This window comes from Borostomias antarcticus (assembly GCF_949987555.1).
Source record: "Borostomias antarcticus genome assembly, chromosome: 19".
Lineage (NCBI taxonomy): Eukaryota > Metazoa > Chordata > Actinopteri > Stomiiformes > Stomiidae > Borostomias > Borostomias antarcticus.
Window position 1 is genome coordinate 5676961 of NC_140252.1, and position 26691 is coordinate 5703651.

General features: G+C 45.5%; 1 protein-coding gene across 2 annotated transcripts; it reads left to right on the forward strand.

The window, feature by feature from the left end:
• The first annotated feature begins 2582 nt into the window (after positions 1–2582).
• On the forward strand, positions 2583–26195 carry l3hypdh (trans-L-3-hydroxyproline dehydratase). 2 transcript variants are annotated; one of them, XM_084453347.1, is made up of 6 exons: positions 2583–2612; positions 3922–4424; positions 15303–15472; positions 15753–15875; positions 23465–23602; positions 25982–26195. In XM_084453347.1, the coding sequence occupies exons 2-6, from the start codon at positions 3947–3949 to the stop codon at positions 26105–26107; spliced, it is 1035 nt and encodes a 344-aa protein (XP_084309473.1). In that variant the 5' UTR covers positions 2583–2612; positions 3922–3946; the 3' UTR covers positions 26108–26195. The 2 variants fall into 2 exon arrangements, with proteins under 2 accessions (XP_084309473.1, XP_084309474.1); XM_084453348.1 differs by lacking the exon at positions 23465–23602.
• Positions 26196–26691: the final 496 nt, after the last annotated feature.

A 26691-nucleotide genomic window follows, 5' to 3' on the forward strand; every position in this document is an offset into this window, starting at 1 on the left:
TGAAGACAGACGTGGGGGGCTAGGTGAGGACCTGCATAGCGTGCCAAGGTCCATCATCACGTTAAGGCCCCGTTGGAGCAGTTCACAGTCCCGGAAAGGCGTTTCGACCACGTCAACGTTTACCTGGTGGGGCCTCTTCCCCCCTCCAGGGGGTACACTCACCTCCTGATGATGGTCGACAGGACAACCTGTTGGCCAGAGGCTGTCCCACTGTCCGCGACTACTACAGCTGATGTAGCTCGCGCCTTCGTCAGAACCTGGGTTGCCCGGTTCGGAGTCCTCTCTGACCTTTACTCTGATCGGGGGGCCCAGTTCACTTCCGAGCTATGGACTTCCATTACCCAGCAGTTAGGGGTCTCCCTACACCGTACTACGGCTTATCATCCGCAAGCCAATGGCCTCTGTGAACGCTTTCACCTATGAAGGCTGCCCTCAAGGCTGGTCTCCAGGACGACAGCTGGGTCGACAGACTAATTTGGGTGATGCTGGGACTCCGTACTGCACCAAAAGAGGACCTTCTCTCGTCCTCTGCTGAGCTAGTTTATGGCCAGCCCCTCCGGGTCCCAGGGGATTTCCTTCCCTGCGCTACGGTCCCCTGGTCGGCACCGGAACAGCGGAGTGCTCTACTGGAGAGGGCCAGGTCCTTTCTGCCGGTCCCTACTTCGTACCATGGCGTCGCCCAGGTGCGTGTCCCGCCTGATCTGCGGGCAGCGGGGTATGTGTTTGTCCGACACGACGCCCATCGGGGCCCACTGCGGCCGCCCTATGATGGTCCGTACCGAGTCGTGGAGGCCGGCGACAAAAACGTTGTGGGTGGTGGTAGTGAACGCATCTCGGTGGACCGCCTCAAACCAGCTCATTTGGACTTGGACCGCCCTGTTGTGGTGGCCCAGCCTCCTCGCCGCAGTCGCCCCCCTGGTGGGACGTCCCCGATGCCAAGCCTGGCTCCTGCAGACCCCCCGCTCTGCCGTCCAGTGCCTGCTCGTCGCCTGCCTGCTGTTTCCCCCCTGCCTCGCCCCCCTGTGCCTGCTTGGGAGCCCCGGAATCGTTTTGGGCGGGTCATTAGCGTCCCTGGTCGTTTTTTGGGCCAGTTCTTGTGAACTCTGGGGGGACGTGTGTAGTGACCACTAACTAGCAGGACAATATATAGTTTCGAACGGTTAGAATTCACAGCGATCTAGCCTTTTTGACGTTACTGTTACTTCATAGGTTTGTTTGACTACATTACCCATGTCCCTTAGCGGGTTATGACGTTAAGGAAGTCGGACGTGAGAGAGTGTGTTGGGTTGAGAGAGCGTATGCAGAGTGTGAAATAAAAACAAAATTTATTTTTCTCCGTCCACAAAAAGCCTTCCTCAGCCCCTTTGTTTCCCACACTCCTACAACGTTTTATTTCGTTTTGGTTTCCTTGTTTAAGCAGTTTTCCGTTTAGGGCTGTAAACAGGAAAAGAAACACCATTTTCCAGTTTTTGGTACATACAGAAAAACAGAATAACGAAATATTGAGTCGTTTTCTCACCTTCCGTTTGCCAGACTGAAAGGAATAATTGAATGATCGGATGATGGACCCTCAAGCACAAGCAGCTGTCATTCTGCAATTTTTCATGATATCGGGGAAAGCCAAAGAGGGTTTTGTCGGTTTGTAAAATGTCTTCTTAAGAACCTCTCGCTGTTCGTGCACAGCAGATTATTGTTTAATTCGCACACTGAAGTTACATATAGAATCTTAACATCCATATGCCTTTTTCCAAGTGAATTGATCGGTCAGCGGGCAGTGCTTCATACATTTTGATCCATAATCTGGAATTTAACCTGCCCCGGAGCAGGTTAGTTCGGCAGCATAAATTACCATGGCGATATAGCACGGTGAAAAGTGAACCACCTTCGTAGTACGGATAAACCAGGCTTGAACCTGAAGTTATCACGCTAACCCGTAATCCTGTTTCGTAGTACAGGGCCCAGGTTAGGCAAGGATCTCAACTCTGGTTGGGTAGGACTGACTTAATCTACCATGCCTGGGCTTGGCTACTAATGCCTGGACATGAAAACCACGCCCCCCTAATTAGCATATAAGGAGCGAGCAAACAAAGAATAAATAAATGTGGAAATAAATGTGGAAAAGAATGTGGAAATAAATGTGGAAAAGAATGTGTAAATAAATATATAAATAAATAAATGAATGAATAAATGAATATGGAAATAAATGCAAGAAATAATGAATCAAACAATACATAAATATATAATTTTATACATTTATATCAAATTTAATGTATTTATTTACACATTACTGCATGCATTTATTCATTCATTTATTTATTTTTGTCCATATTTATTTATTCATTTATTTGTTGGTCATTTGTTGAGTCATTTATTTATTTATGTATTTATTTTTTAATTTTGACAGGTTTGGTCCTCCATACGTACGCCTGAAATCGCGGAAAAAGAAGTGTTAAAAAAAGGCGCACCTCAATGATAAATGAGGCCCCTGAGATGATTAAGCTGTTATTGTGTTTTTAACCTGTGGAGGGCAGCAATACGCTCCAAAGTGTCTAGGCTGCCGCAAACTTAAAAGAAGAAGAATTCTTTGAGCAGAAGCAGGAAAAGTTACCAAGGTAAATAAGCTCAATCGTTTTCACGTGTTACGTCGAAATTGACACAGATCATCATGACTTGCAGGAGACGCTTTACACACATGTATTCAGTTCGATTATCTGATTGTGGCACTATAGGCTGAACTTTAGCACGTCCTTTTAACTGCAAACAGTCTCCTGACCCGAGGCTGAAGTTCCAACGGTGTTGAAAGTTCCTGACAGATGGATAAACCAAAACTAACCACGTAGCCGTTCACGCGTCAAAGAAAATTAGTTTCCTACAATCCATATTAAGCACAACTCTTTCTTCCTGGGGCAGACATCGGGATAAATAATATGTTCACCAGAAGCTGGTTATTGATGTTGTAGGCTATTCGTAGCCTATTACTTTGGTATAGCCTACCGTGTAAGAAAATATCTTGGAGCAGTATAGGCTATATATATATGGACATGAAATATAGCGCATTGACTAGGCAAAGGCCTACTGTATGCTTTTTGAGTAAGCAGGAATCCAAACAGATGCTTTGATATTAAAATGTAAAAGTCTGTTTTTAAAATTCCAGGCTCAAATTCACGCTCACTTGGTTAATGGACAGTTCTTATCCCCTGCCTCATAGGCTCTGGTCATGGATGGAGATAAAACTGAATGACCTTAAAGATTCAGTCATATTCCTGTTATATAATGTAGCTTTCAGTCACAGTGAAATGTTGCTGCCAGCTACAAGATTAGGCCTATACTTGATACAGATAAACTCTAATACTCAATTCCAAATTAAAATTTTAATTTTCAAAATTACCAATCAACATGGCAGCAGCTTAATACCATTAGACATTTCTTGTGAGATGATATATTCACCCTCAAAGCTCAATAAACTGAATGTTCACCTTAGAAATACTGTACTCCAGTTGTTTCCTTTTGAGGGCAAGCCTCTGAATCCATGATGGAACAGGTAGGCCTACTGCACCTGTGCTCACAGGCTGTGTCCAATTCGCTGTATCATCAGCTTTGAATCACGCAGGCCAGGGTATTGTCAAACTTCAAACACAACGTTTAAATCTAGTCCAATAGTGGTGACTTAGTTTCCATAGCAACGTGCTTCAGAAAGGCCCATGGATGTATTAATAGAACTGGATAGGGTCACTGCATTCACTGACTGCTCGAAAAAAATGCAAACGCGCTTTATATGGAATTCATAAATGTAAATGGACTGGAAAGAAACCGCATATTCAACATTTCAAAGTAGAAGGACTACAGAACCGTAAAGCAGTGAAAACTATAGATACTGTAGTGCTTTACATAAAAGGAGTAAAGCACTTATTCTTTTCGCAGACACTGTGTGCTTTGTCCAGGTCAGATGGAGCTGCCTCTCCCGCCCCACGAGGGAGCAGAGCTGTCCGTGGTGGACATGCACACGGGCGGGGAGCCCCTGCGCGTCATCGTCAGCGGGTACCCAGAGGTCCGGGGCGCCAGCCTGCTCTCCAAACGCCGTTATGTGAGGGAGCATCTGGACTACCTGCGGAAGGCCCTGATGTACGAGCCGCGGGGGCATTATGACATGTACGGAGCGCTGGTGGTGCAGAGTGAGATTCCAGAGGCAGATCTGGGGGTTCTGTTCATGCACAACGAAGGCTACAGCACCATGTGCGGTCACGCCGTCATCGCTCTCGGACGCTTCGCTGTCGACTACAAGCTGGTGAAAGAGCCGCAGTCGCCGGAGACGCAGGTGAACATCCACTGCCCCTGTGGCCTGGTGAGGGCGTTTGTGGAGTATTCCAACGGTAAAACTGGAGGCGTGAGGTTCCACAGTGTTCCTGCATTTGTATTTGCAACAGGTAAGGGACTGCTTGAGTCTATTGGTCTATTGTGTGTGTGTGTGTGTGTGGTGTGTGTGTGTGTGTGTGTGTGTGTGTGTGTGTGTGTGTGTGTGTGTGTGTGTGTGTGTGTGTGTGTGTGTGTGTGTGTGTGTGTGAGAGAGAGAGAGAGAGAGAGAGAGTGTGTGTGAGTGTGTGTGTGCCCGCCCGCGCGTGTGTGTGTTCCTTAACATGCTCCTATCTTTACGGTAATAAACTTGTAAAAGAAAAAAAAAGTTCAATTAATACTATTAAGAAACATAAGGGAACTAGATTCAGATGTATTTGTCACTTACAGTGTACAATTGTAAGTGATATACGTACGTATATACGTACGTGATATACGTGATATACGTCTCTGTGATGTGCTCTAAAGATTACAAATAATTACAAATTTACAAATAACACAAAGTTATACAAATCTATACAATATTCATAAATATAGATAAACCTGGGGGTAGGGGGAGGGATCTCAATTCGCAAAATATGAAAGGTCTGGAACTGCTGAGTTTATTTTTGATTTCCAAGGGGCATTATCAATGGTCGCAGACCAAAACGCCTCTCAACGCAATTGGATAGACGTACAACCAATCAGAGCAACGACATGTGGGTTAGTCGTCATATCATCATACAGTATCAAATGGGTGCCGGCAGCAGCATTTCACTGTGACTGTACACCGTACACTACATGTAACAAATAAAAAGGACTCTTGGGTACAGTCGTTGATCAAACCCGACCCATATTAGATACACGGTTCTGATTGGCACAGCAAATATTTGCCAGGTGGAACTCAGTCGAATGGGATCGTGGCCAGATGGAGAGAAACAGAATGTTTACAATTATTTTGCATTTACTTAATACCTGAGGTCTGTGGGAGCTGCTGTGCTACCATTGTAGACTCAGGATTCGTTTATACACTCTGGGATCTGTTAGTAAAGCCTAGCTTGTGTTGTGACGTCAGAGGGAGACGACGTTGGCTCTAGTAGAGCGGGATTTTGTCGTGTGGTGTCCAGCTAATAAATGGGCTGCGCTCCCAGACCCAATCTCACGTTTACAATTTCTTAAATAGTGTTATAGAAGAGAAAGTAAGAAGCCCCACATCTCGGACCCAACATTGGTGACAGCGGTAACAGGTGTTTGCTTTGTGTGTTTTTCTCTGGAACAATTGGACAATCTGGAACAATCTCTGGAACAATTACTGAACTTTCTAGCTAGTTGTACTCGTGAGAGAGCGCAAACGTGAGCTGGCGTTATGTTTTCACGGATGAAAACGGAGAGCACAACCGATATGGATGAGTTTTTGTTTTCTTCTGTGTGCTGTGCGCATGCGTGCTGGAGCAAGTGGGGAAGCTATTTCGTTTCTAAAGACGTTTCTAAAGACCATATTACAGAGGCATGTGAAAAACCACAACAGGCCTACGCTCTATGTAAGCACAACTAGCGATTCATAAAGACAGATTGATGAAAACAACTGTTTCGCGGCAGAAAATAGATTTTTTAGAAGCTGCATTCTCAGTGCCCCGTCCGCCGCCATTACATGGATATACTTGGCTCGCGCTGGATTTCAAATTTCTTCTACAGGCCTCCAAATTACACCAAAGTTATCTCGGTGAGTGAAACGTCTTATAATATGCCGTAAATAAGGTCCAGGTTGTCAAAAACGAGCATTATCCTTTAAAGTTAAAGTTGAGCTGCCACCGCCATTTAGTGGTGATGGTCAGAAACCGTTTGCTACATGGATCAAACAGTTTGAAGCTGCTGTGCGCGCACAGACAAGAGGTGCGAGAACCACGAGCTCAGAGAGACTCTGGTTAATATTCTCCCCACCCGGCTCGATGGGGCAGCTTTCATGCTGTGGGACAGTTTCCCTCCAGATGTACAATGTGACTATGAACGAATGAAAGAGAAGCTGAACGAGGCGTTTGGACAGAAGCAGTTTCTCCTGTACTTCCAAACATGCATCTCAGCACGTCCCCGCAAGGTGAATTCGAGTTTGGAGGTCTATGCTGCAGACATCTCCAGACTCGTGGCAGAGGTGTTTCCGAACTATGACAAGGCTGTGATAGAGGGGGAGAAGTTCAGGCGTTTCCTGGCAGGCCTCGATCCTGCTCTCCAAGCCAAGTGCCATGAACAGGGGGTGATGGACATGGAGTTCGCACTGATGGTTGCTAGCCGTTGTGAGCGTGCCAGGTATGCGCTGAAGGCCGACCCGCTTGGTGGGAACTACCCTCCCCCGAAATCTACAGTGGTGGCCGCTCTTGAGTCGTCGCGGGCCCCGGCTGGGAAAGATGTGGCTGACGGCACGGAAAACCTCATCCGTGCGGTGGAGAGCCTCACCATGAAGATGGACAACCTACAAGCCGAGGTGAGAGAGCTGCAGGCGCGCCGTCATGGGACTGAGAGTGAACGGCGGGGCTCCCCCTTTCCACGTGAGCAGCTATATGACCCAGGGGCACGCAGAGAGCAGGGGCGCGCCTGTCGCTGTGAATGCGGAGAGTATGGCTGCAGGTCAACCGGCGGTGACTTCCAGAGGGACGAGCGCATGAGGGGCCGTTCTCCGCAGCGCAGACTGTAGGGAGGATACAGCGCCAGAGAATGGTCTCCGAGAGAGCAAGGGACCCGAGACGCCGCCGCTGACTTCTCGCCGCACCGACGGGATGACGGCGGCTCACAGGGGCCGCACACTGCAGAGGATCGTGAGCCAAGGTGCGGCGTGAGGTTCTTATCGCCCTACCGACGATCACCGTCCCCATTCCCACACGGACGGGAGTCGGGAAACTTCAAGTAACTACCATTGAGACCCAGATGTCAGTTACAACACCACAGGGTCAATAGGATGAGGCAGAGGCAGGAGCTCCTGTCTCCTCGGTGGACTCATGTTTGGTGGGTGAGTCTAAGCTAACCGCCTATGTGAAAGGACTGGTTGAGGGTAATGATGTGACTGTTTTGATTGACTCAGGCTCTAACATCTCACTGATTTCAGAGGAGTTCAAAATGTCCCTACCAGGTCTACGTGAAGAGGTGTTAAGTAAACAATACACTGTTGCACGTACTGTGGACGGACAATTGTTGGACACTTTGGGTACAATGACTCTTCCTTTACAGCTGGGTGGCAGGGCCTGGCAACCTGTTGTTCATGTAGTGCGGGGGTCCACACAGAAGGTCCTGCTAGGTTTTGATTTCATGCTACTGACTCATGCTGTGATGGATGTTGGTTGTGGTCTGCTCCGTATTGCTGATGTTGATATTCCTCTTATGCATGCCACAGATTTTATACCTGATTGTTGTCATATCTCAGTGTCTTTTGATAGCACTATTCCACCCTGCAGTGAGATGCTGGTCCCTGTTAAAGTAGGCCTCCCACCTAGTACTGAGCCTCCTATGGGGCCTTATCTATGTTACGTGGAGCGGAGGTACGAGACACCCTGGGACTGGTCGTCGCACGGACAGTGGTGCCAGTGGAGAACGGGTGCACTGTAGCGCGGGTGCTCAACCCGACCGGGGAGGAGCTGAAGCTGCACTCCGGGAACTGCCTGGGGGTGGTCCATCATGTTAGCAAATGTGACTTGCTCACCCCCGCAGAAGTCTCTGAGTCCTCACAGGGGGCTGCCTTACTACTGCCTTAATACTGACGGTACGTTGTCTCCTGCACAGAGGCAGCAACTGCAGAGCTTACTGGAGAAACACAGAGGGGTGTTCTGCACCGGCCGAGGTGGGGCTGGGAACCCCAACCTGATCCAACACCGCATCCACACAGGTGACCACCCCCCAAAAAAGAAATGGGCCTACCGCACTTCCCCTGAAAAACGGAAGGAAATGGGGAGTAGCGTTGTCACGATACCAAAATTAAGCCTTCGATACGATACCTGCCCAAAATATCTTGATACCGAAACGATACCACGGAGAAAATCTGAAAAAATAAGGAAAAGTAATGGAATAATAGATGACAGAACATCGAACTTTAAATTGTTGGCTTTTTTTAGTGCTCTGTTCAGTCTTTTTGCATCTTTTGAGTCTTTATCATATTTCCTGTAGCTTTCAAACACAGCTGGAAGGGAAGGCTGCCTCGACTGGGTGGTTTGGGATTGTGCTGGCTTCTGTTTGTTTGTCTGTGTGGGGAGAAATCAATAAATTATGCCTATGTTGTTGCAAACTGTGAGATAATCAGAAGAACATTGTTGAAGAGTAGGCTATTCGGCCTTTCGATCTCAAAGTGATGGCTTATTTATGTAAATTCCCTGCCACGGCTTATTGAACCTTTATTACCAACTCCTTTCTCCCAACAGGTTTTATTGTTATCCGTGGCTCATGAATCTAATATGTTACCGCTTTAAACTACCATCACATGAGTCAAACATTCATAGCCTCTCTTAAAATGCATCTCCCAATTCTGTCTCTCAAATGTGTGTGTGCTTCAATGCGCTCTCTCTGTCAGAGCGGTGTCACTTGATTTAGACCTCTGTTCGTGCTCACAGCTCAAAGGTCACATGAAAGAGAATAGCTCCCAGGTCTCCAGCCTCTGACTCTGACGCCTCTGTTGGTGGAAAGAAAAGTCGGACTTACTCCATTCCTCTGTTGATGGAAAGAACAAGTGAAGTCCCTCTCTTTGCGAGCCTTGTTTTGACCCCCATCCCAGAGGGGCAGGGTGTTGACGTCACTTTCCCTTCGTCACTCTCCCTTCGTCACTCTCCCTTCTTTTTTTTTTCTCTCTTTCTCTCCCTGACAGTTAACAATTCCTGCATTCAACTTCTTATCTCTCTCTCACCCAAAGCAGGACATCACAGAATAAATGTCTAATTAATATCTTATTAAATATCCTACTTTAAGCATTACCTATATACTCAAACAGTTGATACATTCGATCATTACATTGTCATTACTGTCTCACACGTATACATGATTACATAATTGATCTTGACTAAGAACAGATACATGACTTATACATGTCTACTTCTACTTTAAGTGATTACATGTCCAACAAATGATATTCACTCTAAACAGTGTTACTTGCTTGATTAAACCTTTTTCTTTTAACATCTATTATTCGCAACCTCATACAGGAAAGTTCAGCCAGTTCATCCAACACTATCCCTTTGTCCTTCTGATAAGCGCCAGACCCTGGCACGAGAGGGGGTGGTTTCCCTACCATCAGAGCTAGTCGGGCCCTTGTCAGTTCAATGTGTGTGTGGACCATTCATTATTCATCCATCCATCCGTTTTTTAGAGGGATCCACTGAGAATATTTATTACTACCTTTCCGGACTGTGCCAGGTGCTTGGGCCGGATCTGCCACCGTAGGCCTCTCGTCTTTCATGGCTGACTTTTGGGCCTAATGTGCCAGCCCTTGGTGCACTTGACAGTCCACTTCGTTTCTGACTGGTGTTCGGGATCACTACAAACTTGAAAAGCTTATTATTATTATTATTATTATTATTAATTAACCCAGGCCTATTGAAGCATTTTTGCTATTCCAAATTATCAGAAGAGATAATTGTCTGACGGTTAACAGTTCTCTCACTCTAGGAGGTCGGAGCAGGTATTGGTTTTTTTGTCACACGTGCGCTAGGCAGAGAGCTAGGCTTGCAGCCAGGCTGCAGCTATGCTAGCTAAAAGTCTCATGCTACGGATGAAAATTAGCTTCTCTAGCTATCATCTGGTGCAATTAATGTATTGTACATTCATACATTCAAACATAAGGTAGGCTAAATATCCTTCGGTTGTATTCAGTTACAGTACTGGTGTTGCTGCTGTGTGTGTGTGTCTTATCTTCTATCACATTCGCTAACTTGTCGCGCTTTGAATTGTTTGTGTAAGTCGGCATGTCTGTCTGCAAGATGCTTTGCCAGGTTGGTCGTATTGGCTCCCTTGGTTTGTATAGATTTATAGCATTGTTTACAGATGGGCTTTGTAATGTCCGTGGGCTTGCCCTCACTGTCGGCTCTGTAAGCAAAATAATGCCAGATTTCGCTGCGCGCATCAGCTTTATCGATAAGCTGTGGATCGACAAGCTGTGGTCAGTTGACATTTCTACTTGTAGCCATCTCAGGTTAGCTACCGTCCTCTCGAAGATGCTGCGTGCATATGAGGGGGAAAAAAACTGTTGCGCTGCTCGCTGCTGAGTGACAGAGCGAGGAGAGAGAGAGAGCGCACACCCACACACACACATACTGCCCCATGACTCGGGGATCTTGGGAGAGAGGAGCAGAGCGCTATTAGCCTACAAACAAACACGCCTTCACTGTCGCATGAACGCAACTCAATATATACGGCTCTTATCAAAACACTGTCTTTCTTAAAGTATCGATACTTTAAAGTTGGGTATTGTACCGTTTTTGACGACAGAGTATTGCGGTACTTTTTGATACACCGTGCAACACTAATGTGGAGACAGGTGCAGCGCCTGCTGGACAACAGCATCATAGAGGAGAGCTGTAGCCCACGGTCCTCTCCTGTGGTGCTTATGAGAAAGAAGAATGACACGTGGAGGTTCTGTGTAGACTACAGGGCCCTCAACTCTGTGACCACAAAGGACTCTCACCCGCTGCTATGTGTGGACGACATGCTGGACGCTCCTTGCAGGGGCCACCTGGTTCAGCACACTGGACTTTTCGGATGGCTACTGGCAGGTGGAGGTTGCGCCAGAGGACCGTGAAAAAACGGCGTTCTCCACCGGCCAGGGCCTCTACCAGTTCAAATCCATGCCCATGGGCCTCACCAATGCACCCGCGACCTTTCAGCGAGTCATGGAGATGGTGTTGAAAGGACTGCTGTGGCACATCTGCATGGTTTATTTGGATGATATCCTCATATACAGTAAGTCATTCGAGGAACACCTCTCTGCTCTGGGGGAGGTCTGCACCCGGAGCGGTGCGGCGCGGGGCTGCGCCTGAATGCCCGCAAGTGGCAGCTAGCCCGGGACCACGTGGTTTTCTTAGGCCACGTGATCTCTGCTGCGGGGCTCAGCCCTGATCCTTGGAACACTGAGAAGGTAAAAAACTGTCCTGTCCCGCAGTCCTCTACGGAGGTACGGGCCTTCCTGGGGCTCTGCTCTTACTACAGGAGATTTGTAAAGGACTTTGCCAAGCGGGCCACCCCCCTCACTCACCTCACGGAGAAGGAGGTACCATTTCAATGGACAGCAGAGTGCCAGGGGGCCTTTGAGTTTTTGCGGGCCTCCCTCTGTTCTGAGCTGGCCGTGAGCCACCCAGACTTCACTAAACGGTTCACGCTATATACAGACGCCTCACTCTTCGCTGTGTTGGCTCAGGAAACGGATGGGGTGGAGAAGGTGGTCGCCTACGATAGTCACACACTCACCAAGGCAGAGCGAAAATGGTCTACGTATGACAGGGAGTTGTGGGCGATAGTGTGGGCTGCGGAGAGGCTACGGAGAGTGGCCATCGAGAACGAGAGGCACGGGCATCTCAGTCGCTGGGCCCTAGACCTGGAGAGTCTGTTACTGGCCGACCATGCAGAAAGACATTCAAAAATGGTGTAACCAGTGTTACGCCTGCCAATAACGTCTAAAGGTAATCGCTATGTTTTGGTGGCGGAGGACTATTTCACTAAGTTCGTTAACCTGTATGCCATGCTTGATCAGAGAGCCACCACAGTCTCTGAGCACCTCTTTAAAGACTACATCCTAGAACATGGGGTAATGGAGACCCTGCACACAGACATGGGCAGGCAGTTTGAATCAGACATTGTACGTGACCTGTGCGGGAAGCTGGGGGTGAAGAAGACACACACCACCCCATACAATCCAAAATCCGACGGGATGGTGGAAAGGTTTAATCACACTTTAATTGATCAACTAGCAAAGACTCTCCTGTGCTGTGAGGGGGAGTGGGACTCTTTCCTGTCCCAGGTCGTATTCGCCTACAACACCAGCGTCCATTCCAGCACAGGGTTCACGCCTTATTTCCTCACACACGGCAGGGAAGCTCAAACACCTGTGGACGTGGTGCTGGGTCCTGTGGTGCGGAGCGAGCCAGTCCACGGGCCCCCGGAGTCTCACCGGAGTCTCACTTGCTCTCTGCTCAGGGGCTTGGACACAGCCTTCAGTCAGACCAGAGAGAACAACCGTGTTGCGAGCAAAAGCCAGAAAACTACGACACCAGGATGAGACATGAGCCCCATGAGGTGGGGGATGTGGTGTGGTTAAATGATCCCACAGAGAGCCGCCGTAAACTAGCCCCCCACTGGAAGGGGCCCTACCTGGTGCAACGACAAATGGACAGGGATGACGAGGTAGGGGTGACCTACCAGCTTAGTAGCCTTTTTGAAGATGATCCCCCACTCCAGACTATTATGATAGACTGCGGCGTTAAAATTTACCAGTGGTTTTTCCCTTGGAAGGCCCCTCAAGGGCTCCCAGGGCCCTGTCCCCACCTTCCACTCCGCTGGGGGGTACTGCTTCCCCTGGTAGCCCCACTGGATCATATGCATCAGGGTCTAACATGGCCTGTGATTTGGAGTCAGAGGTGGGCCCTTCGAGGTCTGCTGAGGACATACTAAGAGAGGATACACCTAGGGTCACCCGCACCAGGAGGCTGACGCGGGCACCTGTGTGTTTTATGGACTATGTGTTGGACTGAGATTTTTTTTAAATGTTCTGTATCCCAGTGTTCAGGAAGGATGGTGTTAAGTGTTTGTTGTAATGCACTAGTAACTGAGGCGGCTAACTGCTTTTTTTTTTGTTATGTGGCGGTGGTCATATTCTGAATGACTCAGGTAGCCAGATTTTTTTTGTGTGTGTCAGTGCCTTTTACACAGGCTTTGAGGAGTGAACTGTTTTCTGTCACAAGTTGTGATGTTTTGAATGTAGTATGGAAATGGGGACATTTCTTTTGTTAGGGGGGACACATGTAGACTCAGGATTCGTTTATGCACTCTGGGTTCTGTTAGTAACGCCTAGCTTGTGTTGTGACGTCGGAGGGAGACGACGTTGGCTCTAGTAGAGCGGATTTTGTTGTGTGGTGTCCAGCTAATAATGGGCTGCGCTCCCAGACCCAATCTCACGTTTACAATTTCTTAAATAGTGTTATAGAAGAGATAGTAAGAAGCCCCACATCTCGGACCCTACACCATTAAAGCCTGAGACGTGGTTAATTGAAATGGTTATTCAAACCCACTTCCTGGAATACCCTTCAGCTCTCTATAGACAGACAGACAGACAAGACAGACAGACAAACAGACATTAAGTTTATTTATCCCTGAAGGGTTAATTATACAACAGCTTGTTCCAACCACGTATTGTGGTTGGCCAAAAGGCAATCGGAGCCGGTAAAAGTATCACTTTTCTTTAACATTGTATCACAATGTGATAGGGATTGTGAGCAATAAACATACTAAAACTGGAAAGGTTGATTTTATATTTGTTAAAAGGGTACAGACACTTTGGGACAACCGTTTATAAAGTTCATATTAGCTGCTAGCTAGCATGCTTGGTCTGTTGTGGACCAGTCCAAGACTGGGTTGCACCAGTTTGTCTTATTGTGTGACTAAACCCAAGCATTTAGTCACGCCTAAACCCTGACTTAACTCTTAGTTGCTACTAGTTAGTCGCATACTAGTTTGTGTCTAATTTCGGTTGCACCACGGCAATTTAGGCGTTGTCTTAACTAGTAACTACTAACTAGTTACTAAAAAATAGTCGTCGGGCTCCGGCTCGCATACGAGTCATGTTAAATTTACAACAGAATATTGAGCTAGCCTGGCATTTGAGTTGGTCATCTAACAGGCTCGATCCTCACCTTTCTGTATAATCCAAACTGTGAAATGGCTGTGATAATAGTCCACAAAATGTTCTTCCTTTGCCTCGTTTAGCACCAGTTGCAACACTCTCCTCCAAATTCATTATCTCTGTTAGAAGGGCTAACGTTGCACTGTGTTTATTATTATTGGGGTTGGTGAGAAGCTTGTGCAGTCGAGAGGTTATTTTGGGGGAGTTAGCCATTGGATTGTTATGCTTAAATTATCCTAGCCAGCTAGTTCCCAAGCTTGTTTGATAACGTTATTTGATTCAGACATAACGTAGGCTGCCTGGTACAGTCCACTGACCAGTTGCTGGTTAGCTATGAAAGGCAGGATCCCAGCCAACCGTTGCATCCCCCCAACCCGTAACGGAGGTTTATCAACTTGGCTGGGACTCCCCCTCTCATCGCTAACCAGCAACTGAGCCAATTGAGCTAAAGGTGGTTAGCTAGCTCGATCGTGAAATTACTCAAACTGAATAAATATGACACCAATAAGCACACCGGTGCAAATAGTTAGTTTAAACTCGATATAACTAAGACATCTAAAAAAGTATTTTTTCCACCGACAGATTTAGCTACAATGTTTCAGCCCACCTCCATCCTAATAGCAGAGTTGAAGACCCTAGTATTAGCTACTTCCTCGCACTAGTCATCACTTACACCACCTCCCAGGGTGGTGTAAATATTTAGTTGTTACTAGGAACTAGTCGTGAGTGGTGCAACCCATTTAAATTCAGTAGTGACTAAATCTCGAGTTAGTCAACACTTAGGCTATGACTAGGCCTAGTCATCACTTAGTAAACGACTGGTGCAACCGGCTCCAGGTGCAGCGGTAAACTGTTTTGGATAGCAGATGGCTGAAAGCGAAACTGAACACTTATAACCCATATTTTTCTAAAATATATTTAATGACAGTGCAGTGCTGTTGGATAAAAGCAATAACACCCGAGGACATGCTTTATTGTGGTTATTGGCACGTGGTTGTGCCAATAACCACAACCTTGAGTGTGTTATCACTTAATTAACTTTGTTGCATCAAAAACTAAACATTTCACACGACAATACAGTGCAACACAATAAAGTGATTTGTCTTTGTGTCAGATGAGGTAGTCCAGGTGGAAGGTTATGGTGAAGTCACAGTTGACATCAGCTATGGAGGAGCGTTCTACGCATTGGTCAGCGCCCAGAGGTTCGGCCTGGATGTCAACACGTCCCGAACAAGAGATCTGGTGGATGCTGCCACTGCTGTGACCAACGCTGTCAAATCCCAAGTAAGTGTGTCCACTTAGACCAACCATAAAAATACTTGAAAGGCCTTTTGATCAGTTGACACTGATCTCCAATATCTTGAAACTTGCAAACAGTTGATGAAGATATGTTGTCATCAGGGATACATGGGTTAATCGGGTTAATCTTTCATATATGGGCCATCTACTATTAGTAGATAATAAAGGCACTGGATTCAATACCAAATTGTATGTTTTTCAGTGCAGCTCATGGGAATATCCTACCTTAGAGTAACTTGCTAACACCAGTATGATGCTGTTCTAGGTGAAGCTGCACCACCCAGATAACGAGGATCTAGCCTTCCTCTATGGAACCATCCTCACAGATGGCAAAGATGCCTACTCCCAGGAAGCCACTGCCAACATCTGTGTGTTTGCAGATGCCCAGGTACAAACTATCGATCTCTTCTTCAAAGATAATGCTCGTAATTTAAAAAAAATGTTTTCATTAGGTTAGTGTTGATTACAGTAATTATGGAAAACAACAAAACATGCTACCATAGCTATGCAGACGACACACACATTTATATCACCATATCACCAGGGGACTATAATCCCATACAAGCGCTGAGTAAGTGCATTGAACAAATCAACGGTTGCATGTGCCAGAACCTTCTTCAACTAAACAAAAATAAAACTGAAGTAATTGTCTCTGGAGCAAAAGAAGAACGATTATAAGTCAGCGCTCAGCTCCAATCAGTAATGCTAAAAACCACAAACGAAGCCAGAAATCTTGGTGTAGTCATGGACTCAGACCTGAATTTCAACAGTCACATTAAGACAAGTACAAAGTCAGCCTACTATCACCTGAAGAATATATCAAGGATTAAAGGATTAATGTTTCAGCAGGATCTTGAAAAACGTGTCTATGCGTTTATCTTCAGTAGACTCGACTACTATGTGTGTTTACAGGTTTCTCTAAAAAAAATTATCAGACAGCTGCAGCTGATTCAGAACGCTGCTGCTCAAGTCCTCACTAAGACCAAGAAAGTGGATCATATCATTCCAGTTCTGAGGTCCTTACACTGGCTTCCTGTCTGTCAAATAATTGACTTCAAAATACTGCTGTTGGTTTATAAAGCACTGAATGGTTTAGGGACAGAATATATTTCTGATCTGCTGCTACGTTATGAACTTTACAGACCTCTCAGGTTGTCTGGCACAGGCCTGCTTTCTGTGCCCAGAGTTAAAACAATACATGGAGAAGCAGCGTTCAGTTTTTATGCCCCACATATCTGGAACAAACTTCCAGAAAACTCCAGGTCTGCTGCAACTCTCAGTTCTTTTAAATCAAGACTAAAGACTTTTTTGATGCTGCTTTTTATTAAATCAAATAATTATTAATTAATACACTGAAATGTAACTTTTATTCCTGTATTTTATTTTGCATTTTAAACCAGCCCACTCCTCCCTCCACTACTGCTCTGCTTGGCTGTTAATGAATGGGAATGGGAAGTCTTCACAAAACTAGAAAAGTTTTGGAAATTGGAGAGGAAAGATGTCAAGCAGAAAGAGGAAACTACATGTGGTGCTACAGTAACCAATTCAAAAAGCCAGTAGGAGAGCATAACACATGAGGGGTGGTGGTGGGAGGAAAGGTAGAGGGGGGGGGGGGGGGCGTGGAAGGGGGAGAGCAGTTGAGGGGGGGGGACAGGGGCGGAGGTCTGCACTAGTTTGCATTTCGTTTTGTATGACCTTTTGTGTTGTTCTTTGTCTTGATGTTTTTAATGTCTCATGTAAATTGCCTTGTTGCTGAAATGTGCTGTACAAATAAATGTGCCTTGCCTTACAGTAGGTTGGTACTGATTACAGTAGGTTCGTATTGAGGAATTTGGTGCTTTGGTGCATTCTCAGACCAGGCTCCAATTTAGTTGGACAGGGAAAACCCACCAAAAAAGTCTCAAACACCCACATATATCCTTAACAAACAGGCTAAGTATGATTCCTTAGAACAGATGAAAAGTTGGTTTAAATAGAATATCATAAGACATACAGTAATTCAGTTGCTCTTGTAGTGACAAAGTTATATTGTCTACTCACCAAGAATTTACGAGGCATTGAAGCGATAAAGTCCCCTGTTAATTTTTGCTAATGCAAAAATAACAAATAAAGATGTGAGACAAATAAAGATGTTTGTAACGCTAAGCCTAGCTCAGTAACTAGCTAACCATGCAAACACTAAGCCTAGCTCAGTAGCTAGCTAACAAACCAAGGCTGAAGGAAGCAATGAGTTGACCAGCCTATTTTTGAGAAAACGTGTGAAACTGCTCTGGCCTGTGTGTGGCACGGGGTCACTTGCACTGCTTCCTCACAGAGAGAAGGTCCTGGGTTTGATTCCCGCATGGGGCGCTGTTGGTGTCATCTCCCCAGGCCTGTCCGTCTGTCTTACCACCTACCTACCTGCCTACCTAGCCTGGAGTTCAGTGCACCCCCCAATCCAAACCCTGTGTCTCTAGCGCCCCCACACGGAGCTGGCTTTGCACAAAGTTTTTTGGCCCTGTGAATGCTCAGTGTTTCCCACAGGATTTTGTGCAGCTATGGGGGGTGGACCTGCGACCCTCTAGGGGGTCTGGGGGCATGCCCCCGCAGAAGAAATATATTAACATTGTTAATTTAAATGCATCAATTTGGCGCACTTTGAGAGCAAAATCAAGAAACCATAGCAATTTAATCATCGGACCACATTTGGTTATGAAAAGAGGATGGCAAAGAAGTAGTCATACACAAATCATGGTAAACGAGACAGGACTTTAATAAATAAAATCAATATTAAATAACATCCAGTGTCGTGCCCAGTCTCTTTTTTTAAATGAAAATACAGGTAACACCCTGACAAACAACTCAACGTGCCAAAGACCACATGTCTATCTACTGTGCAAAAGACTATTTAATGCAACATACAGACATGAGCCCTTAAAAAATGTCAGTTCTGAAAAAAATGTCAGTACTGAAAAAGATAAATCTGGGGGGAAATGTGCCAGTGGAAGCTGAAATGACTGCAGTTGCTAAAAAGAGCCAACTGACCATCATCTAATAGAGAAGACTCAGAGATGGCAACCATGCAGTCTGAACGAGGCTTCCCCTCTGACTAACAGCTGCCACACACCAGGGCAGAGGGCCTGGACATCTTACTGGTCTAATATATCTCCCACCCTCTCTCCCTCCTTTCTTCTATCTAATGAGCCTCTGACACTAACATAGTGTGTGTGAGAGAGAGAGAGAGTGTGTGTGTGAGAGAGAATGATGAGTGAAGGAGCTACCTGCCCTGCTGCCTCTACCTGCCCTCCTGCCATCTGAGAGTCAGAGTCAAGTCCCTCTCTCTGTGTCCCTCTCTGAGAGACTGCTGACTGCTGGTTTAGGCTGCTGGCTGGAGAGGAGGCTCTCCTGCCTGAGAGTTAGAGTCAGTCCCTCTCTCTCTCTGTCCCTCTCCCGCCACTGGCTCTGCTGGCTGCGGCTGCTGGCTGGAGAGGAGGCTCTCCTGCCTGCCTGGAGAAGCCGTCTCTCCTGTTGTAAATAAACATTTCACTTTTAGTCAATCCACTTTGTTGTTTTTTTACAAAAGCTTATGTATAATAATTATTCATAGGCAATATTGCCAATATGTTTGGCTATTGACTTGGCATATATTGCTACGTTATCCTAGCTAGCAAGGCAACGTTACCTCAGGCTCCACAGCAGTTTCTTCATCTGCTTCTACTCTCACTTTCTTCTTGAAGAATGTATATATTGGTCTGGTACTCATGACCTGAACATCGAGGGGCGAATTCACTAAAGCAAATTGCGCCCGCTAATTGCACCATTACATTGCGCGTCAGTTGCGCCAGCTATGTGCTCCGTTTTAAAAACCTATTCACTAAAGACATTGCGCTAATAATATCCCAGCGCAAACACGCCCATTCGGTGTTTGCGGCTGAGTGCAATTTGCTGCTGATATAGGAAATAACTATAAATACTGCGCATACAGCGCATACAACTCGTATGCATATCATTGGACGATGGCAGACAGAAAAAGAAAGATACGATTTTCAGACAGCGAACTTGAAGGCCTCACAGACGAGGTTCAAAAACATGTCTCACAGCTTTCCGCAAAAAATATCACGACTGCAGCAAAAAATCATATTTGGGGTTTAATTTCCCAATCAGTCAGTGCCATTTGTGTGTGTAAACGCGGAAGACTGCAAACGGAGGTGGAATGATTTGAAAAGACGAACAAAGGAAAAATTGTCATTTTATGTTATGCAAGTTGCAGCACGATGATCTGGCATACTTTTGGGGGAGTGTATAACATTGCCCCACCGGTACGATCTAGGCATCTTAACGGCTTTTCAGGATTCCAAAATGTGCACTCAATCACACCGCGCGTCCTGATGTGAGCCCAGTTGTACGCCGCCTCTCCAACGTTGGAAGGATTACGCACGGGAGTCATCATCCATGGCTGAAGATGATACCTGCCGTCACCTATGATACAAAAGCAAAATATTTTCAAGACCATTCAAATAAAAAAAATATTGTGTAGGCTATGTTTTTATTTATTTTTACCTATATCGGCCCCCAGCCGTTCAATGAACAGCTATAGGGAATGCGCAGTTTCGCGTATAGACTATTATACGCACAGTTTCGTGCTATGTAGGCTATTATAAATAAGTATTATTCATTGGGGGAGCTTGGACTCGCTGGGGACGGGTGGAGAGACGCATAGTCAACTGAGCCTCCCCAGACGCGACTTCATCCTCCAGTTGGCTGAAGAGCTGCGCGCTCTGGTGTCCAAACAGCTACCGCGGTGGTTCTAGTGTTAAGTCAAAAAGTGACCTTCTTCTAAATATTCTCTCACGAACAACATGCCTGGCATTGCGATGCCGAATTCGCCTCACAACAATCACTGCTGCCATGATCAGTGGAAAGGCTGGCCATGACACCCCTTGCGCTTAAATACCACCACGTCTCTGAAAACGCAATTAATTTCACTTTAACTGCGTGAGGCAATTTGCACCGATCTTTGTGAATTGGGCGGGTTTTGCAATAATGTTCATTTGCATAGAAAGGGGAACATTCTCCGCCCATATTACCTAATTTAAATATGAGCTAATAACACCGGCGCAGAGAAACGCAATGACGAACGCAACGCAGTTAACACCGTATTTCACCCTTTGCGAGGGCTTTGTGAATAGCAAACATAATTTTTGACTTATTTGCACAGGCTTTGCGTCAGGAAAAGCTGCGCAATCCTTTAGTGAATTCGCCCCCAAGAGTACAAACAGCTAAGCTTAAGACAGTCCCGTTTTGACATTGGCCTGACTAACGTTACATGCAAATCTATATAGCTAACGTTAGCTAGTGCTAGCCTAACTTTAGCTTGGTAACGCTGCTGGTAGCTAATTAACAGTCTAGCTTGCTAGAGAACCCAGCAGCAGCAGAGCCCAGCAGAGAACCATGAGCACAGCTCAAAACACAACAGCGTTCAAGTTTTTTTTTAAATTTAATTATGAGAAGTCAAAACTTTTGATAACCTAAATTTTGCAGCTATGGTGGGACAAATTTTAAAAATTAACGTATGGGAAACACTGATGCTACAGGCAAAATGTTCCCCTCAGGTATAAAAAGGAGGGAGCACACGTTTGAAATACTATGGTCAGCATCATTGCGGTGAAAGGCAGAGTACAACTTCCTGAACGCATCAGACAAAAGGTTACTGACCTCTACATATCAGGAGACGGCTACAAAAAAATCTATAAAAAGTTAACGATACTGCTTTCCACTGTTGTCAGTTATTAGATACGTCACCACTTATTGTGTGGGTTTTTCAGTATTAGACATCAGGCACAGTACCAATTATTATATTAGATATGACTACTATCCTCATCACCACTTTGTTGTGTGGATGTATAGTCTTGGCCGTAAAATGTAGAGGGGACGCTGGGGACATGCCCCCATCAATATTCAGAAACTACTGAATTATCCCCAGCAATAATTTGGTAGGCCTACACATACGCTTAAAGGGGTTGTGTACTATTTTGGATATTTAGTCCTATACTGAGACTGGTAAAATTACACCCGGTGCTTCCCGTCTCAGAAAAGCACATTTAGCATAGTTTATAAACACATTTACATATGCCCCATTGACTTCCATTGTAGCCCAGCAAGAGCCTGCATAAAAACTGCAGCTAGTTCAATACTGGAACGATCAGTGAGATTATGGTGTCTATGTTTCAGGGTCATAGTAGGTAGACCACAAATGGGGCTAAATGTCCAAAATGGCACGCAACAGATCACCTTCTCTCTAGTCCCTCTGTAGTCGCGTCTTTATAGCTCAATATCGCTAATAGGATTGGCTTGCTGTTTCTTGCTAACGCATGAGAGGCTGGCTGTATGGTTGAATTTGGTAGCGCGACTACAAATCTCAGAGCTTCTGTCAACACTACAGTTCTGTGCACATTAATATGGTAAATTCCTCGCATCTCGTGTGGATTCAGTATTGAAAGCTGTGCTCTCGCACTTAATGTCCCCACCAAAGCTCAAATCCATAATACGCACTTGCGTGTAGTTATTTGATTGATATCTAACAAAGCTTTATTTGTATAGCACATTTCATACACAGAGGCAACACAATGTGCTTTACAGAGAACAAGGGAGGTGGGTATACGACCCACCTCTACATATTCCAGAGGGAAGCAAAAAAACAGTAATCACCTGGGGGCCAGATAAGTGAGCTGTAAAAATTCTTCCCTGACCCCTCTCAACAAGGCGATCGAGCAAGCTCCTGGAGTATGTTTATCTACTAGCTAAGAACATTTATAAAGCAATAAATTACATTAAATTACATTTTCAGAGTAAGATAAGCTAAAAACAACATAGGAGAGACATGGCAAATACTGGTGTGTGTTTGCTAAGGCCCAGGCCTAAAGCCGGAAGTGGGCTGGTCTATGTCTATGTGTGTTAACTAAATGCTACGACATCCACAGCAGACACAGGGCTATCTATCGGACTCAGGGAGGTCTGCTGGTGACAGTGGGGCATCCACTGGACCTGGTTAGAAGATAGGAGGGAGAGAGAGAGTGTAGAGTGTAACACCTGTAGTTACTAGGTGTTACAGAGATATAGAGTTGGGTATCATCTGCGTAGCTGTGGTAGCTAATGTTGTGCCTCCTAAAGACACTGCCAAGGGGCAGCATGTACAGGCTGAAGAGTAGGGGTCCTAGGATCGATCCTTGGGGCACCCCACAGGTCATAGGGATCTTTCCTGAACTATGGTCACCAAGGGCAACAAAGAAATCACGATCGGTTAGATAGGTCCTAAGCCAATTAAGGACTGGACCGGAGAGGCCAACCCACTTCTCCAGTCGTTTGATGAGGATCGCATGATCTATAGTATCAAAGGCTGCACTCAGGTCCAGGAGGACGAGAACAGAGAGCTCTTTGGAGTCAGCATTAATTCTGAGGTCATTTACAACTTTGACTAATGCTGTCTCTGTGCTATGATGGGCGCGGAAGCCGGACTGGAAAAGGTCAAGGGTAGAACTTGTAGCTAGGAACTCATTAATCTGATATGATATGACTACCATCTTCGCTGCCACTTTGTTGTGTGGATGTTTAGTTATTTGATATGACTAGTATATTGGTCACCACCGAACCTACAGTACCCCCCCCCCCCCCCCCCCCACACACACACACATACCTTTTGTTCAGTTAGTCACTAAACTAGCATTAGCATTATTAGCAAGATTGTTGATATCAGCGTCTATGCAGAAATATGGAAGAAAAAAAAACTAGGACTTAATAATTATAATCAAACACTCACGTTGATTGGCAATGACTATAGAGGCACTTAGGCTCTTCTGGTAACCTTTTGGCTGTTTATGGAAATTAGAGAGTTTACAGTTTGCACAAATCTCTCGTTCATAATCTTCATGTCCCAAACTCATTTTGGCTAATGCTCATGCAAGGTTTTAGCTTGAGTTTTGAAGAGTGATTTTGTAACAGGTGGACCGAAGCCCCACCGGCTCGGGGGTGACGGCCCGGGTGGCTCTCCAGTACCACAGAGGCCTCATACTCCTGAACCACACCAGGACCTTCCAGAGTGGGGCCACCGGGTCCCAGTTTACAGGCACAGCTGTTCAGGTACCACAACCCCTCTGCTTTCTAACAGCTGTTCAGGTACCACAACCCCTCTGCTTTCTAACAGCTGTTCAGGTACCACAACCCCTCTGCTTTCTAACAGCTGTTCAGGTACCACAACCCCTCTGCTTTCTAACAGCTGTTCAGGTACCACAACCCCTCTGCTTTCTAACAGCTGTTCAGGTACCACAACCCCTCTGCTTTCTGACAGCTGTTCAGGTACCACAACCCCTCTGCTTTCTGACAGCTGTTCAGGTACCACAACCCCTCTGCTTTCTAACAGCTGTTCAGGTACCACAACCCCTCTGCTTTCTAACAGCTGTTCAGGTACCACAACCCCTCTGCTTTCTAACAGTTGTTCAGGTACCACAACCCCTCTGCTTTCTAACAGCTGTTCAGGTACCACAACCCCTCTGCTTTCTGACAGCTGTTCAGGTACCACAACCCCTCTGCTTTCTGACAGCTGAGGTTTAAGTTTAATGTGACAGCTCCGACCAAACACACTTGATGCTTTTTAGTTTAATCTGCTTAGGTATTTTCTGGCTGACAACGTGAATATGAATGAAATATATAACAAGAATACAAAATAATCATATTTCAAATCGTAACTTGAAGCAGCATAACTTGAAGCTTTGTGTCAAGAGTTTGACATTAATATGAAGTAAAAACATGCTGCTCTTGAATACTTTAAAAACAGTTTTGTATAATTTTAAAACAGACAAGACAGACGCTGTCATTTTCTCATAGGCTTAAGGGGCACATGTATTGATAATGCTGAATCAGATTAGAGCCTATAGCCTACTGTTTATCATTCAAATCTCAAGCCTGTTTTATGCCTCTGCATAAACAAACAGCAGACAGACACAGAAGCTGCAGAGGAGGCTGGCAGACATGCCACGCACAACCAGAAAAACGTCACAACGCGACAAGCGCCGCAGAGCCTGCCGAGGGTTTGACTGGGCTTCAGAGCAAGAGGGCGGGATTCCCGGTCTAACGTGTCATATCCGTTCTCTTCTTAACAAGCAAGCATCTATCCAATCTAATAAAACAAAGGAAGTTGGTGAATTTAAATCCAACCAAACAACGGATCTGTTCCTGAATTTGAAATCTGCGGGTATTTTGTGCCATTCTACGTCATATGCAAGCGCAGGAAAGTCATTAGATGGTCCAGTGTCAAATGTGTAAAATGGCTCTGCGCAATTGGCCACTGTACCATGACTAGCATGCGTGAGGTGGCGCACAAAACGCACACACATGCACTAGGGTATAATCCATAGCACATGCACTAGAGAATAATCCACACACGCACGTGAACTAGAGTATAATCCACACACGTACTTGTGCTAGACTATGATCCACACACATACATGCGCTAGAGTATAATCCAGGGTTTCATCCATAGTACATGCACTAGAGTATGATCCACACACGCACATGAACTACTGTACAGTATAATCCACACACGTACATGCACCAGAGTATAATCCACACACGCACACAAATTATGTTAATCCACACGTACATGCACTAAAGTATAATCCACACATGTACATGCACTAGAGTATACAGTAATCCACACACGTACATGCACTAGAGTATAATCCAGGTTTGCACAGACACACATGCACATGTATAATCCAGGCTTCACTCCAGAATGTCTCTGGAAGTTGCCAACACTGAGTTATTCTTGATGAACATATCGGTCGTTAATAATTAATATTATTTGTTGTGATTTTGACCCGAGGTGAGACCATCCTGATCCTGTGAGCTCATATTCCGTTTCTCTCCACGGATCAGTCTGGTCGAGGAATACACGTGAGCTCGGTTCCAGGGAAGACCAATCAGTGTCCTGTCTTTTCTTGACAATCATAACAGGCTTTTCCCAGGGGAGAAAATATTTTAGCTTTTCAATCAACTGGGTTGAAAAGCTCTGCTGGTAATGTTGGGCAAAGGGTTGATCCTATCGCCTGCCAATAATTTTGATAGACATTGGCAAAGCCTCTAGCACAGACAGTCTGTATGGCTGAGTAGCCAGACTTCTAGAGAAACAGAATGTGGAATCAGGATGGTCTCATAACGCTATGATTCATAGATTACAAAGACAAACACCTACAGCTCCTTTTCTAGTAGAGAGTAGCATTAAAATCATTTCTGATTATAATGGGCTTATTGGAATTCAGATCTACAGTGTAGTGGCAGATAATATTATGTGTACATACGATAATAATATGTGTACATATGATGATAATAATGTCATATGATAATGGCTTAAAATAACATTCATTATGACAATAAACCACATTCAGATAAGCTATGATGCTATTTTTGATAACTTGAGGTTTTGTGGTTGCATGCAACTTTGTTCTCCATGTTCTCCATTAGGAGACGACCTGTGGAGATTTCAAGGCCGTGGTGGTGGAGGTGGCTGGCAGAGCGTACTACACCGGCGTGGCCCGCTTCGTCCAAGAGCGCCACGACAAGCTGACACATGGATTCCTCCTGAAATAAGAACAACTCTGGCTTACTGTCTTTTACACACAGGTTCTATTAAGTTTGTATGTACTTTCATACTTGCCCCCCTAATAAAAATGACAGGCTCCCCCAAAAAGTGTGCCCGGGCCCTGAACACTTAATGTCTCACTCCAAGCGTTTCTGAAAAGTTTACACTGTATAAATAACAGAATAACTCACTTGTTTGTCAGTCACACACACTGGAATAAGATGTGCAGGCAGTTTGTGAACAAGTTTCAAACGAAGTAGTTACAGGATATTCTCCACTAACTCCACAAACTCTCTAGACTTATGACAATGACGGGATCGGCACTCTTAAAACATGACTGTCCCAGAAGCCTTTGCAACCAGGATGATTAACAGTCATAAAAATAAAAAAAAATAATCCTTTATTTGTCATACAACTCACTCAACACGTGTAGCAGTGGCGGCTGGTGACTCAAAAAACTGAGGAGGACAGGAGGAAGAGAGGCGAACCGCCCATGGGCGCCGGGGGGCACTTTCCCTCAGTCAGTTATTATTTGAAATATCAGCTTTAAAGTGGATTTACAGTCAATTTTAGCATATGAAAAACTGAATAA

What these genes read in the sequence shown, in the direction of transcription:
- l3hypdh (XM_084453347.1), top strand. Translation starts at nt 3,947, where the DNA reads ATGGAGCTGCCTCTCCCGCCCCACGAGGGAGCAGAGCTGTCCGTGGTG. An exon ending in GTGTGTTTGCAGATGCCCAG is followed by an intron (nt 15,876 to 23,464) that starts GTACAAACTATC and finishes ATTTTGTAACAG; the next exon opens with GTGGACCGAAGCCCCACCGG. An exon ending in TTACAGGCACAGCTGTTCAG is followed by an intron (nt 23,603 to 25,981) that starts GTACCACAACCC and finishes GTTCTCCATTAG; the next exon opens with GAGACGACCTGTGGAGATTT.